At 38.1% G+C, this 17399-nt stretch overlaps 1 protein-coding gene across 4 annotated transcripts in view; it reads right to left on the bottom strand.

Moving 5' to 3' along the window:
* The window catches only part of aatka (apoptosis-associated tyrosine kinase a), a 31570-nt gene extending 22104 nt beyond the window's left edge, over positions 1-9466 (bottom strand). For 2 of the 4 annotated variants that reach the window (XM_063471942.1, XM_063471946.1), the window contains exon 1: positions 8816-9466. In XM_063471942.1, coding sequence (XP_063328012.1) covers positions 8816-8897 — 82 coding nt within the window. In that variant the 5' untranslated portion in view covers positions 8898-9466. The remainder of the gene's footprint in view (positions 1-8815) is intronic. The other 2 variants (XM_063471943.1, XM_063471944.1) reach the window with 2 other exon arrangements.
* Positions 9467-17399: the final 7933 nt, after the last annotated feature.

The raw sequence follows: 17399 nt of genomic DNA, 5'->3' as shown, positions 1-17399 counted from the left end.
CGTTGCACCCCTAATATATATACATATATATATATATATATATATATATATATATATATATATATATTTCACTACAGCTGATGTCACTGACAACTGTTACTAACTAACTAATTTTGTAGTTTCAGAGAAGCTAAATGCCAGCTTCATACACAACTTTGAGACAGGAGATTTCTTTTCCTTTCACAGTTGCAACTGGGACTCCTGTGTGCAAAAATAAGGTTCGCATGTATACTGAATTCCAACAGTTCTCTCTTTACTAGATACTGGGATGCAGTATCTAGTATTCACTAATGATGCTGCACAAGGCAATCAGATGAGGATCAGCATTTCTATGGACATTCAAATCCTAAACTCTTTTATGCAGGCTCCTCCTTTGAAGCCTTGAGTTTGGAAATGTGGGTTCTGCAATCCGAATGCCAAATGAAAGGCACTGCATGGTTCTGTACAGTATGTAGCAACATGTCAGCCTGGCTCTACAGTGTGCCCTACTTTATGAGCAGTTATACTCTAAAAAAATTACTCTACTAAAATTTGGAAAAAATGAATATTATGTTGTTTTAAATAACACTTGGAACTAGTGGTGAAGACATTGGACTCATGAGATACTAAATCACAATACTAGATTTATTTTTGCAACCAGAGCTAGAGGCTACATCCATCTTTTATGTACAGTCTATGTACATAAAACTAGCAAGACAGTACTAGCGAGACCATGAAATATCCAGGAAGTCCAAGGTTTACTGGATGGTGAGCTATATACTACTGGAGGTTTTTACACAGCAGTTCCTCAAATAAATATTGTTGTTTGTTTATTTGTTTGTTTTCAAGAAATTCTGCTGTATGCCTGAAACTCTGGTCTGTGTTCAGGGCAAACAACTGACCAACTAGCTGGAGGATCAAGTTTCTGTAAGTCACTGTAACATTTTAGTAAAAACAAATAAATAAAACAACAAATAAATATAAATAAAAAGCTACTACCCTTTCTATAAGCTTTGGGAATCAAATTCCAAATATTGACAGTAGAGGTAAGTTTTTTCACAATGTCAAACCACCTTTACTTTGAACAATGGAGTGCAAGTACCTAGTTGCTAACTTACAAGTATGTATAAGTGCATGATTGGCAAGGTGGAGATTTTAGGACACACACAGAGTTTGGGGAATCCCCAGGAAGAGCTGCAAATGCAAGTGGTGTCTGTACTTCTTTGCACATCCCTTCACCACCAGGACTCAGTTTCAAAATGGGTCAGTAAATAGAGGACTGCAGAATCCATATCTGCTCCCTTTTTAGCTTCCCTCTTCCCAGTTGGGAATCTAACAGTCATATTCTAGGATACTTTTCAATATTTAGCCAAAATTAAGGCATTTGGATCATTCTTTGTTAAGTCTTCCTTCTTTACCAGAAAGTCGAATATGGTCACCCAGAGGAAAATCTGAGGTATAAATATAAATATGAAAGTGCAAGATTTGAAAAGCCATCTCACTTCCTCTTGGAGGAATCGCGAACTGAGCGACAACTCGTGGTCCTTCATAAATATTAGAGAAGCACACATTAGTTCACCAGCTGCACAGCGAAATGAAAATAAAGCACTTAAATCCATGCACATACCCACTTTATTAAAAAGCTGTCTTTAGGACTGAAGAGAGATGAGAAATGTCCTGAAACACAGGAGGTGGAGTGATGGAGCCACCATGCCACCCCCACAATTCAGACTGATGATGGCAAGGATGCAGTAGGATAAAGGGGGGGATAAAGAGAAAAACAATGTAGTGGCATAACGAGAAAGAATGAATGAGGCCATCTGCATTGCTTTGCACTTCCCAATAGTGGGAAACCTTCAGTGTTTCTTCTGGCTTGTGCTGTGAGATGATGGTCAAACAATCTAATACTAGTTTTAGGATTGATGTGCACATGTCACATCGCAGTAGCTAAAGAAAATCTGCTGAGTCCTTCACGATCATAGAGCTGACAATGCAGGTTTAAAACTAAATAATGGCCATGAAATGCAAACAGCAGATTGGCTATATCAGAAACAGTTGACTGCTCAAAGTGTCAGTGCAGGAATAAGGTCTACCAATAGTAATGAAAGCAAGATGAACCATCTTACTGTCTGACCGTGCTCCATGAAATACTGCGGGCAATGATACCAAGTAATAAAGAGTGAGCAAGAAAAATAGACATGTAGAAAGCTCAAGGCCCACAGGACGAAGTAAAGAGAAAAGCTAAGCTCAGCATATGTACATGTGGCTGTGTGTGTGTGTTCATGCATGTATACAAAGGATGAGGATACGGTGTGTTAAGCACAACCACTGAGCTTTTAACGGTATATCATAAATAAACCAATAAGGTAGAGCCTTGTGTTGCTGTGCAGCTCATACGGCCCACTTCACCAGCTAAAAAACATCTACTGCTGCCTAAATGCAACTCTGGGTAACTACACGGTGCTCGTGTTCATCACGCATTAAAAAAAAAAAACTGCTCCAAATCGACAGAAACGGGACACACAGGGGACAAACGAGGTATTTTATTCAGGACAGAGTGAGAATATTAAGATCTCCCTCCCACACTCATATGAAGGCCAGAGCTGAGCCATGTGTTCATATTCGCACACAGACATAAGAACTTGCACCCACGCAGAAAATCCAGTAAAGGTGGCGCACTAAGCTCCATAAAATAACATTGGACTAATGAGGTCCATGAGGAGGAGCACTAACACACAAACAATATTGCGGGCTTCGCCCTCTGCGAGATGCCGTGTCTCCTCGCTGTGCACCTCTGTTTAGCACTTTGCTTCAGTCTCTCGCTGGTCTCTCTGGTAGCTCTCACTTTTATTTATTTATTTATTTTACCAAGGGGCCTGCAGGGTGGGCAGCGTGCCAGACTACACACCACTGCAATCAAACTGTCTCAAGAAAGAGCGGGGTGAGATACAGTTTCAGTTGCAATTAGTATTCAATAGATCGGGCATGTTTTAATTTAAATAAATAGTGTGTTAAGTCTGTGTGTGGTCAGTGGCCAAGCACTGTGTTTTGTGAGTGTTAGGAAAGCCCTAAGCACAGCATGTTACAGTCATTCCTTCTATACAGAAGCTTATATTAAGAAATAATATTTGCAACTTCGTTTGATATTAAAGAGAACATTTAAATGATCTTGGAAGACAATGAAATATTTCACAGAGGAACATTTCTAAAAGGTACAAACGACTAAGTTGATATTAGTATACTTTGAAAATAATGCAGCAAGTCCTAGACTGTGGCAGTAAGTGTCACCACTTATGCAAGAGTAGACTAGTTTTTTCCATTTTTACACCCTTAATGCACTTCTACTCTCGCTCAATTCTACGGAGAGGAAACGATGAAAATCTGTGAAAGAGACACACACAGGACAGGAGAGCAGAAAACAGTCCAAATTTACATTTAGGACAATGCTGGAGGGCCAAACAAGCATCTCCATCTGCCCTGCCTGGGCGGTACCAAGTGGCATCCAATAATACCATTCGCTTTCACACAGAAATAGCATAGCGGAGAGAAGGAAAAATGCACACGAGGCATCTGCATTTGCAAGCAGTGACAGGCAAATCACCAATCAAAACATTTTAATTCCAATAGCTGAAGAATTCCAGTTTCAGGTGATTAACAGAGAGCTGCCTTATCTTCATGTTAATGCCAAGATTTAATGTGAGGACCAACTTGAGACTTCTTATGTGGGGATGCAAAGTGCCTGGACTTAGTTCCTGCTTTTTCATCTAGTGGGATGTAGCAGTTTGACACAGACTGACTTCTCAAGAGAAAACCAAACGACAACTTGAGAGAGATAAAAATGCTCTGAAGAAACAAGAAAAGTTAAATCAGAAAGTTAGAGGAACACACGACTGTAATGACACAGGGATGAACACAGGAACATAGAGAGGAGAAAGCAACAAATACACATGTGCACAGATGTCAGACTAAGGAAGGGTTGGGAGCAGAGGGAACAGAATGACATGATTAATGGCAGGATATGGTATCCTCCACCATCTTACATCTTCTTTGCTGTTCTGTAGTCGCACTGTCTGTGCATGACTGCAGATAGCAGAGGGATGAGCTGGCCTGCAGAGAGCCATGATAACTGTCATTAACTGGGAGTGAGAGCCCAGGAGGACCACCATGGATCTGCATTATAGGCCTGCCATGTCCATCCACTGACAGCCCAGGCAAGGGCACACTACGGTAAAAAAAGGGTTTGAATATCAGCTCTGCTTATAACGGCTAGATCTTTTAAGACAGACTAATTACAAGACCAGGGCACTGAATGAAAAAGTGTTAGCTGCAACATTTAACATTAATAATTCATTTATTTGAGCCATTATTATGATTTACGTACAGACCATTGCAGAGGGGACTAGCAGCCTCTGCTGGCCTTTACCCTGCATTTTGTAATGTGTGCTGATGGCTGAGATTTTGAAGGAAAACTGCTAATTTTGGGTAATTATTATGCAGCACGATAGAATCAAAGCTGATGTTCTTCACAAATGGAACAAAAGCTGTTCACAGTTTATCATTAATTGGCAAACAGAGAGCTGCGTGAATGAATGGGATGAAAATATGTTTATCCTCTCGAGTCCGCTAGAGTGGGAAACAGAGGATTGTGTGATGCATGTGTTACCACTCATCCATATATTCAAGTACGGAGATTTTATTGAGGTAAATGGACAGAGAGTATCATGAAATAACCACACGAACACCTCTATGACATGTATGTATACAAGCCCATTTTTGTGCTTAGTGATACAAACTGTAATAGTTCTACCTGTTAGCCAGAGAAAGAGAATATAAAAGATACTTAATTTCTACACAGCTCGTATTTCATTTAAGCTCTAACAGCTCTGGACTCAACAAAGTGGCCAGGTTATGTTTTCCTATTGGCTTAGCATTGATAAATATATAGGTGTAATCATCTAGTTCAATTGTTGATATGATCTAACCATTTCTATTTCACTGCTCTTTAGGCTATTTGTACTGGAATGAAGAATTGATGTAAACAGGAGTCAGTGCCTTTTAAAAACATTAAACTAACATCACTATTGCTTTACACACAAAAGAAGGTGCATCAGAAAGAAAAATATTGTATGTCCTCTATGCAAAAGCTGTCAAACAAAACCTAAGAGGATTATTCCTCTACACCAAGTAACGATACTAATTAAATTACATTTTTCTTTATTAATACAGAGAATACAATGCAGTTTTTCCTAAACTCTAATATAAAAAGAAATGGCAGAATTAGAGACACACAACAAGCTACTGAATTGTATAAATTGTCACTACGCTGCACTCACATGACACCACACTTGTATACTTAGGCCTCAGGCTGATAAACACAAATTTAATGCATGTGCAAACCATATGCACTTTATATGACATATAGCCAGAGTCTTGTGATGCATACCACAGCAGTGAATGCCCAAAAGTTTTTGACTGTGTGCAAATGTAAAAGCTGAAATGCAAATACTCCTGTACAACAATTCCTGTACAAAACAATTTAATGTGAGTTATGCTGGTTCTCGTGTACATCTGTGTTTGTCTGCTTCTGTTAAACATGTGCCTATTCTGACCCAAATGCAGTGAACACACTGAGCACACTTTCCACCCAAATTCCTTCTGTTTCTCAAACCAGCAGCTGTTTAGTCGTCATCTTATAATAACACAATTCTAAAAACTGACTACACATCAACCTTGTTTTTAACTATTCGTTTATTATGTGAGATGTTGCTAAATTGCCACCAGTGCAATCTGACATTTACAGTGCACAGAAAAATTTAACACTGTATTTCCTCCCTAAGACAAACAACTATGCAACTACACACAGAGCTTTAAACAACTGAGGCACACCACATCATCACACAGACAGCACACAGAGGAGACATAGATGGTTTCCCTTCAGTGCTGAAATCCACTTCATTCTTATTCTAGTTCCCCCAGAGGAAGACTTATGCAACCAAAGTGCTTGGTGTTACACATGAAGAGATGAATAATCAAATAGTCCGCGGTGACTGGCTTGTACTGACCCAGTCAGTGGGAGGAGCTTCGAGAGCAAGCACAGAAACCATTTTTAAAATCTCTTCCCTTCAGCATCACCAAAGCCTTGGTTACAGCCTGCAGCAGTGTGTCCATGTGTATGCGGGGTCACGTGAAAGCTTTCCTCAATGTGAAACATGCATGGAACATGTGTACACCAAGACACTATTTATAACATGTACACTCGATGCCACTGCCACCTCCAGGCATTAGAGGTGAGTGCTGAAAGACAGCCTCCCACAGTGCTGCATTGTCAGCTTGTTGGTGTATCAGTGCTTCCTTCCATATCAATCCATTGTCTGTTTGCAGTGACAGTGATGCGCTGCAAATTTAGTCTGTATGTAGGATGCAGCCAGGTCTAAACGTTAACGCGCACATACATCTGCTACCGCTCCTGATGGGAGCGCTCTCCTTGGTGCTGAAGCAATAGTAGGCCAGGTGTTGGCTGCAGTTGTTGGTGCAGAATGCTACACTCTACTGAGTGCAGCCGGGTGCTACTTTACCCCTGGCTACACTCAGACCAAACCCCAACCCAGTCATGTGAAAGCTGATGAATTCAAACCTGCTACGGTGTGTCTGTCTTGGCTGATGGCTTATATAATGCCAGCCAATGTGACAGTTGACTTGGCCCCATGGTTGTTTTCATGCCTGGATGTGTGTTTTTGAACATGTGTCACTGTTTGCGTGAAAGTGTGCAGAGGTAGAGCACACCATGTTCTTATACAGCCCGGGGCATGGGGACAAAATGCAGTTGTGGAGGTTGGCTTGAGGGGTGCTGCAGTTCAAACGCTGCCTGAATTTTAGCTTTGATGTCAAATCAACCAAGTGTTTGTGTGAGTGAGGGTGTGCTGAATTTGTGTGTGCATGCACAGTTGATTACACTGTTAAAATGGTCAGTTTGCAAAGCTCTAAATGGTGGAATGATGGAGAATCTGACATTTACGTCCTCCCAGTAGTTTGTATGTGTGGCTATTGTTTAATTTCACTGTCCAATTCCCTCAAATTAGTGGATCCAAAATGAGAGTGTATTTAATTAATCTGCAAACAGCATATTCAGCGACTACAGCTAATTCCTCTCTGAGTATGTCCCTCCCCTTTAAGGGTCTCTAGCATTTTTCTGTCCTTAGCAGTGGCTGCAGAAATGATTGGTTCCTTCTAAAACACACCCCCTCCATCTCCTAGGCAACATTGATTCTCAGTCCAATTACTAGAAAGGAATCGGATCGGTGGTGAGGGCCTCCTCTCATGAGAAATATAGATCATTATGACAGGAGTGACAGTCCAGACCCCATACTTAATTCCAGCGATATACAAGCCACATTCACAGTCCCACTCATACCCCACCCTTTCCACCTCATATAAGCTGAAATCTTCATATATGTAAAGCTGTAAGAGAGGCTGAAAATACTGAATACTGAATAATCCTGATGGAATGTTTTACAAACCTGTGTTCTCCAGTAGGGAAAAAATGCAAATGCAACAATATTACAGATTGCCCACAAGAGCTTCAGCAGGCATTTTACACATAATTTAATTGGGAGCTATTTATCATTTTTCCAAATTAAAAGAACTCTTTTGGTTTGTTTGTATCATATTGCACTAAACATTCCCAGGGATGGCCAGATCAGCACCCAACACTTATTTTTCAAGTATATGAAGGCAGAAAAATGTATTTTTGTTTGTCTTTGGGGTTGATCAGCACAGCTGTCATGATTCTTTCAGTCTTGTCTGGTATCTAAGTTTGGCTGTATATTAAAAGTCAAAAAATAAATTCACATTTGTTTTCAAAAAATTTTCCGTTCCTTTATTTCTTCATATAATATTTTACAACTTTGCAAATGCAAAAAGAAAGACATATAATCACATATAACCTAATTTTAAATGGAAGCCCCATTTTTGTGCTACATTTGGACTTAAGGACAAGAGAGCTTAGAGACACCAAATAAGACATGGAGAGAGTCACAGGAAGATAGAAGAGGGTGGAATAATTGGACAGAAACAGATCAGGGATCACTGAGAGTGTCCAGAGTGGGGAGGACAGATAGAGCCTGAAACTTGAGAGCCACTGTGCTCAGTGCTGTCATTTGTATGCTCAGCACACTGCACCCAGTGCAGGGACTCTCTTAGTCCTGTTTACATTTGTACACAGTTATTTATTCTGCTCTAATTCAAGCCCTGCCATCCTGTGTGAGGGCTTGTCTTTCTGCTTAGTTGTCCCAAAACACTGCAGCAGCACACAGGCTCACCTTTGCCAAGATCCCGTCACTTGACATGCTGGGGACGATTAAATGCTGCATCCAAATGAGGACCAAAAACTGCAACCTCAAACAGCAGAACCATGCATAGCTGTAATGTATTAGTCAGCCTACAGGCACACACCCTGATCACAGCACAGACATACAGTACATGCATGCACACAACAACTGCAGGGATGTATGTGTAGGTAGGATTATGCAGGTTCAGTGCAGGTATAACTTTTAACCCTCTTTTCACCAAGCTATGATATGGCCTGACAGTGAAAAAAACCACCTATATATAGACTGTAAGGGTTTAGGATCATTGTGTTTTTTCACGACATACACTGGGATATTATTGATGCTACTGTTGGTTAAGAAAGAAAATGTATGTACATATGATATATGGCATATTACCAACAGTGATCACTCAACCAAATCATAAAAAAACACATAAATAACGAGCAGCTCTCCAGTGAACGGATAAACATTCTTATTAGAAATAGGAAATCCTTCCGTTTGACCCTTACCTGTGTCGAAGTGAGAACTGAAGGCAAAACTGGGATTGAAAAAAGCCGAAGACATGACAATTACATGTAGAGCAAAGACCATCCTCCTCGTCGCTTTTCAGAAGACAGCAAATGCCTAACCGAAAACAAGGGTCAAAAAATAAATTCCTGACTCAGGTGCGTGTGTAATTTAAGAAGCCTAACCTCTAACGGAAGCAATAATGCGCAGCATTTTATTCCAGCACACCTCATAGAGAACCCCCCGAAAATCCTGCTTCACCTTCAGCTCGAGCAGACCTGGAGACAGATGTTGACAGTCGTTTCCATTTGAACACATCTGTGTGTTGACTTTTTGAACACTAAAATTATGAATCATGCCACGCGCCTTCTTTCTTTCGGCTATCTTTTGACAGAATCAGTTCATCTACTCGGTCACCCAGTGAAAGCCTTCTGTTATTTACACCGATTATACACTCTAAAATCTAGATTGTTCCAAAAAATTTGGAAATATCCCATGTGTGTTCCTTTCACAATAAAAACCCTGCAAACGCCCTGCCTTGTACTACATGTAACATGCCAGTTTATGGCAAAACAGTTGATTTGGGTTTAAAAAGATGCGACGGTAAGCGACGCGCATTTGGGATTCAGCTTCGGTAAAGAAAGACTGAGCGACATCTTGCACCACTGTCAAGTGACCAGGTTTGTAGAACTTCTTCCGTTTAAGACTTTCAAAATAAGAAGTCAATCACATAGTTTCTCTAAGAGACCCCTTTTTATAATTATTTTAATGACGGAATTAGCTTGACTTCCGTAATGACCAAGGGTTCTCTGACGCACTTGACACAATCGTTTCTTAAATTAAAAAAAATGCTGGTAGAGCAAGCGCGCGACCGTTCGTGCACTGGGTCATGATCAACCTTAAATGAAAACGTTTTAGCCTAATTTGAAGTCATTTGCATTACCTTACTTGCATTACTGTCTGCCTTGGAAACAAGGCATGCCCAGGAGGAGGCAAAGAAAGGACGCACAACAGCCTCCATACACTCCATAGAAGGTAGTAGCTTGTTCTATTATGGTTTCATGATTAGGTCCTGTCAGTGTTAAAATGCGCTGGGAATTGAAGTCACATGTTAATTATTTTTGCACAGAATGATAAAAGGCTGGTTTTACTGTGGCCAAAAACAGAATGTATTTGTAAAATAAAAGTCTTTTTTTCCCTTCTTCCTGATTTAGTTATTGCACATTTGTTTTTGTTTAAATGTTTCAGATCATCAACCGCATTTTAATATTAGATAAAGACAATCCAAGAAAATACAAAATTCTGTTTTAAAGTGATGATTTCATTTATTAAAGGTGTGCAAGGAATTGCCCCTAAACCTAATAACTGGTTGTGCTGCCTCATACTTAATTCCAGCTACAAGCCGCATGCACAGCCTCATTCTCTCTCTCACCACCAGATGGCACAGAGCAATCTTCACAAAATGTTGAAGAGATTTATGATAATTTAGTTAGTTGGTTTTAAAGCAGAGTGACAGTGTAAGAAACTTTTTTAATTATCAAAAGCATCAAAATAAAAACAGACAACTTGTTAATAAATATAAATGTTAGTTAAATGGTGTCATGGTGCAATGTAATTTCACATTACATTTTGATTAATTAATTAATTTACTGAAATTTATGAATCTGTTAACATTCTTTTGTCTTCTTTCTCGTCCACTTCTTCTTTTCATTATTATTGTTATGTTTTTTAGGAAGAACTGGACTGCGGAATACAAAGGAGAAAAACATCAGTAGATTTTATTGTAATTCTACTGAGCGTACACTAGAGAACAGCACAGGCATTCTTTTACGAATTTTGTGACGTCACAAACTGAAATCTCACTCACACACACACAAACACATAGTCCCGATCAAAAGTTTAAGACTACTTGATCGCTGGGACTTTATAAAATAAACTTCGGCAACCTTATGGGGGAATAAAAGAATTTTAATTGGAGGGACATCGGTTGACTGGTTACAGTGGCGTAAAGCAGGCATCCTTAATGTATCAGATTTATTTGACTGTGGGACTAAATGTTTTTTAAGCTTTGATAAAATTGTGGAGTTATATAAGTTGCTGCGTAATCAATTCTGGAGATATGTCCAAATACATAGCTCATTATCGAAGTGGCTGGGAACCCCCTTGAGTTGTCCTGTGGCAGCAATGTGGAAGTCCTGCTCTCAAGATCACCCTTGAGTAAAGGTATTACCTCTAAGATTTATCACTTATTGCAAGAACAGTCAGCTGACCCTCTCCTTAAAGTTAAGGGCTACTGGGCCCAGGACATGGCATTGGACATATCTTCAGTTGAATGGGATTCATGTTTTCAAAATTTAGTAAAGAGCACACATGGGAGAATTTAATTTAATCATTTTTGAAATATACAAGTAGTCTTATTCTTATAATGAATAAATTAATACATAAATACAATTCTGAAAATGCATGCTTTATCATATTTGTCTACTAGGTGGCAGCATTTGATAATTCTAAGTATACATAGGCACACATGTTATTTGGTTTAAACTGCTGGTTGTGCAGCAGCTTGCAAATCTTCACACTCAGTGAAGCATCACCTCTCTACTCCTCCACCTCTTCCTGCCCAGGATGCACCTGTGGGTCTCATCCTCTCACTTAGAATACATGAAGAAATATAAGTCAATTGTATGAGATTAACCCAGACTGAGAATGTTTTAGTAAACACTGATTAACCACCACAGATAACGTGCCACCAGGCAAAGCAGGAATAACATGACCTCTTTCTCAAAAATTCAGTGAATTTATTTACAAAGTGTAGTGCAACAATAATCCAAACACAAAATCCACAGTAGTGATGATCCCAATTCCCAAGTTTCAGTGACTCTCCCAGATTCAGCTCCTCCACAGAAAGTCTCTCCAGAACTCAGATTTCTCCACAGGTATCTGCACACAATGGGACAAAGATAAGTTTTCTTTACAGGTAAATGTGGTGATAGGGCCCATAATACAGTTGCATTTGTGCATGTATGTATCAAGCACAAAGAGCGAAGCCCTGTATCGGTGAGTGTATTTTTTGTAAAATAACTAAATAAAATAATCACATGCCTGCTGTGTCAGGAAGTGGTGTTTTTGAATTTTTGGCTCATCATCACCCACTACACAACGGAACCATTTAGAGAAAGAACATTTTCTCCAGTCTGAGATCATTTAATCCTTCCTTCTCCCTTCACATACACAAGCACTTCCACTGTCAGGAGCACTTCTATTTCCTAAACAAAACTTTCACTCTGACTTGAAGTTCTTCACTTATAGTTCCATGCAAAAACCAAATTTATAAAGTCTACATTAAACACGCTGTATTAATCATATCTTTGTATTTCTAAATGAACAAATTATTCAATATATTCACTTCTCCTCATTCATATAGCACTTTATCATTAGCTGGTTATGTAAACAGGATCATTCGTCACTCATTTGGTGTTTAGATATCAGTTAAGTCTCTCTCTACAGGTTTAATCCAGGTTGCCAGCTATATGCATACATATATATCATTTATTTTTTAAATCCATTGCTTAACCACTCTTTTTAGTGGTGTCTCCAATAACATTAACAGTGAGAGCAGTGTGGCACACAAAAGACAGGAACCTAGGATGAGTCCCACTATTGCACATAGACCAGCACACCCACACCCACAGATAACAGAGGAGAGGTAGAGCACTCAAGAGGGAGACAAAGAGGACAGAGGCACCATGACAGTTTGCTTTGTCCATGTCCTTGACCTCACTGATTACAGTGTAGTTTGTTTTAGACCTAAGGTCCTAGTATTACAGCATGATGGGAGCAAATAACACTGTTCTACTTTGTCTGCAGTTGGTTGTTGCATTAGCTGTGTTATGCCACCAGGTGGCACTCTGTGACCTATTATTAGAAAGTTTGATGACGTAAAATGCATACTTTACATGTTTCTAATTAGATTAAAGACTAATTTGTCTTTTCATTTGTGTCTGCTTTTTACTGTCCTTTTCTTTTTCTTTTCCTCCTCTTCATAGTTCCTGCTGTAGTTCCCGATACTTATAACCTTTTGGAGGGTTTTTGGAGGGTTTTCTTATTGTTGTTTTGTTCCTGTTGTATCTGAGTGGGTCAAGTGTGGGTGGCAGGCAGGACATGATGTGGTGTGGGACCAGCTTCTTGAAACACTTAAATATAACAGGTGTTAGAGCAACTGGTCGGTAGTCATTGAGGCTGCTAATGTTGGTTTGTTTAGGCAGTGGGACAAAAAAAAAAAATACAATTCAGAATGTTAAACGAAGACATGCAAGCAGCTAGTATTTAGCCATCACAAAATATTTGCAGAATCATAACCATATCACCATATAATTGATCCCCGTCAACATGATTTCACTTTCCCTATCCTTAAATCCAAAACTAATAATAAAATGATATCTCAGGAATGGCAACTTTATGAGTATTAGTCTAGCAATGAGGTCATGTCTAGTCATACAAATGTCTTCTGTAATTAAAAATGCAAGTACAGCATATTTGATAACCTGGTAATTTGTGTTGAATGTATTTTTTTTGTTTGCTCAAAAGTTGTACAACTACTTTCCAATGCTGTTCAGTTGGGTTAAAGCCAGCAAAGAACGGATGGAGAACACCTTCTTTAATAGGAGACAGATGGCAGCATTGACCAAGAGTTTGCAGGACACCCTTGATCCACAGTTGTGCAGAGTTTTGATAGATTCTTTTCTTGTTTGAAAGATTCAACTTCAGGTAATCACCTGATTTATTAAGTTCTGACTCTATTCTGTTTACATTTTTGGATTGAAACAAATTTTAGAAAAAAATCTGCACATATGATTGCCAAGACCTAAATTGGATGAACTACATTTCCAAAGTATTCATATTATAGAGAACAATTTCTTCCTGTTCTCTACTTGTATGGCATCTGGAAATATGAATTATCACTATCACAAAGACAACCTGCTGATTTCTGTTGTCAACCTATTTAGTGCTGACACAGAAACTACAGTACATATATATATATGTACTGTATATGTACATATATATATATGTACTTTTACATATAAAAGCAAGTTAAAAGGCTTAATATACAATACTGTGCACCATTTCTGAGTTATTGCAAAGTTTAATGACAAAATACTTTTCATATCTTTATTTTGTTGTGACATGTTGGTCTTCTGCAGAAACCTCTTCTGTCCATTCATCTCTGCAATAATTTGGAAGCTTAAGGAGGGATGGGGAATGATACAAGCTACACACTGGACAGAGGCATGCGTCTGAATAAATCAAAGGTTTAAACAATCTGAGGGCAGGTTTTGAATTATTAATTAATTTATTCATTCATTTATTTATTTTACTTATTTTGGGTGCTTGTTTGCTGTTTGCTTCTTACAAAGAAACAAATGACATTTTAGAAAAAGGAATTAATAAGATTTTGTGGAGTGGAGTTTAACTGTAATCACATCACTCTTGAAAGTCTTTCAGCCATTCTCACAAATATTGAATAAAAAATATTATAATAATATCTGTACACTAGAGAGCATCATTTCATAATTTGTTGTACATGAAGCACACGTTTCACTTGTTTAAAAAGCTGGTTGCAGACTTGCTAGTTATAAAAAATACCCCTTCACACTCAGTTAGTGAAGCATCACCTCGACCCTTTTCTGTTTCTTCCTGCCCAGGATGCACCTGCAAGTTTCCGCAACTCATTTCTAACCTCATGTAAATAAAGAAGTATCAGCTTTCTGTAAAATAAAACTGAACTGCTACTTACTGGAAATGCTTCAGTTACTATCATTTGATCATCCTGAAACAGTTAGCTGAATACTGTTTACATTTTGTCTTGTTGCATATCTCATGTACTGTTAAGAAAGACTAAACAGAGTCCAGGTCTGTAACTTCTTTTCAGGATGCACCTACAGGCCTCAGTATCTCATTTATAAAGTATCAACTATCTATAAAAGTAGAAAATAGCTTGAAAGTTTTGAATTGCTGGAGATATTTTCTGTATTTTCAGTTTGCTTTCACTGGATCTTCACCATCAACTGTGTTTGGGCATCACCTTTACAATAAGTCTGGTCTCATTGACTTATGAAGATTTCAACAGTTCAATAAAGTTCAATAAGAAGATCTGTACTTACTCCTCCAAATACCTCCATCTAAATTCTCTTCATCTATTAATTGTGCTCATTCTTTCTAACGATCTCTTCCTATTGAAATGGCTGCAGATTTGCAGATTTCTCTTTCTTTCTCCTGGCTCCATGTCTTCTTGTTATTGTAGGTGTGAGCAAGTGTGACACTGGAGACAAAAACCTTTTTTGTTTGTTTTATTTTTGTGTCTTTTAGTTTTTTTGAAAGTTTTGTCATTATTACATTTTTTTTCAATTTTTCTGTTTCTTTCTATTTTTAAAATCACCATAAACTATTTTTATACATCAACACATACACCATATAAACAGTTTCATCTCATTTTCAAATATTTAGATGATTGCATTTTTGTGGAAATCATAAATTTTGATATATCAGAGAATAGCGTCATCAAAAATCTATAAATGTCTCATTAACAATATGAAACAAAATGTTTCACAGCGCTAAAGCTGAAATTGTCTATTTTACATTGCTTCAAAAATTTTAAATATAATTGAAAATTCTAAAAAAAGCACAAGAAAAAGGATCAAATATAACCAACCATAATCCTGTTTCATTTAGGATGTGGAGAATGTAACCATTCCAATGTAAGAAACAAACAAACAAATACATAGAAAAAAATGTATGATCTTGCCTGCCTTAAGCAGACAAGCACAAAACATCCCCAGCACCAATAATAGTAATAGCACAAAAAAAAAAAAAAAAAAAAAAAAAAAAAAAAATAGTACTAATAATACAGGCAAGACAAAAAAAAATTTAAAAATTAAGCTCCGCCTCCTGTCAGCTGTATTAAATAACTTCACCACCACCATCTCTCCACTGAATACTTAGCCCACACTGCAAACATGCTGGTGACTCTCTGTGCAATCATCACTTGTCTAACATGTAAAGAGTCTTACTTACAGTATAGCTTAAACCCCATGTTATATTCATCTGTATGTGTGTTTATCTTGACTCCATGTCTTCTTGTTGTTTGCAGGTGTGAGTGGTGTGACAGTGGTGACACAGAAACCTCCTGTTTTATCAGTGAGGAAAGGAGAGACAGCCACCATGGACTGTAACCTGGGAACTGTTACTGACACTGGTGCCTTTTGGTATAAACAGATTCCAGGAGGAGTTCCTCAGTATGTGCTGTATTTTTATCATAGCGATAGTTCACCAGACTATGGCTCTGGGTTCTCCTCTCCAAAATTCACATCCACTCATCAGTCAACAACAGATTATCGTTTGATCATCAACAATGTGGAGGAGGGAGACTCTGCAGTTTATTACTGTAAGACATGGGACGACTCTGTTGATGAGTATGTATCACAGTGAATTACACTGTGACAAAAACCTCCACACAGATACTTCTGCTTTTTGATGCTCTTTTTATAAAAGACACAAACTCACTGTAATCCCACCACCTTCAAATAGTGTTTTTTCCTAGCTGCAGAATTAAGAGATTAGAGAAGAATCTCTGATAGAGCTCTTCAGTATGTACACAGTATTTCAATGGGGACAATCAGATGTTAATTGTTAGAATGAAGTTACCTGAAGTGCTTTAAAGCTGTGCCTTATATTAATCTTATATTAACCAAAATGCCATAAAATCATATAGTGTAGTATTAAGTGGACACGGCCCTGAAGAATAAAGGCATTAGACTACGTGTCCTTAGGGGATAGAAATGTAGTAGACTTTCGCCCATGTTTGCCTGCAGAGAGTAGATAACGGGGAACTGTCTTTTAGTGGAAAGTTACTGAAATGCTGTTATTTAGACTAGAATGGGACAGCTTGGAATAGAAACTGTTAAGTGCTCGTCACCATTTTGAGATTTGCGGCAAGGTGTCATTCAGGACGCATCCCCCTTCTAGAAGTATTGTGTAAGAGAACAAAGTGTAAAATGGTTTACTGGGCGGTGTGTTGTCTACATGCCTATGAGGAATCAAAAGAACCCAGTGAAGTGTTGATATTTAACATAATTAACAGTTAAAAGCAGGAGACTCGATATGCTACTGTGAAACATGGAGAGACTTTATTGGGGAGGACATAACACAGTGGTGAATACTGTGACTAAAAAACTAACAAACAAACTAAGTGACACCACAGCCTTTGTGAAATCTGAACATATTACATTCCCAAACACCCTGTGGAATAAAACACAGAAATACAGAAATGAATGTAACAGTCTACACCTATAATGTTTTAGGTAATATAATTTGGTCATTCCTAGCATCGTAGAATGGTAGCAGAAAACGACTCACTTTTTGTTTAAAATATTAATAATAATAGAAGTAGTAGTAGCAATAATAATAATAATAATAATAATAATGTATTATTATTAGTAGTAGTAGTTAAAAAATTATATATAAATTATAAAAAATGATGGATGATTAAAAAGAAAGGAAGGTAACCAATGAAATACAAACAAACAAAAA

Source organism: Pelmatolapia mariae, linkage group LG4 (genome assembly GCF_036321145.2).
Source record: "Pelmatolapia mariae isolate MD_Pm_ZW linkage group LG4, Pm_UMD_F_2, whole genome shotgun sequence".
Taxonomy (NCBI): domain Eukaryota; kingdom Metazoa; phylum Chordata; class Actinopteri; order Cichliformes; family Cichlidae; genus Pelmatolapia; species Pelmatolapia mariae.
This window is presented reverse-complemented; position numbering and strand designations above follow the sequence as displayed.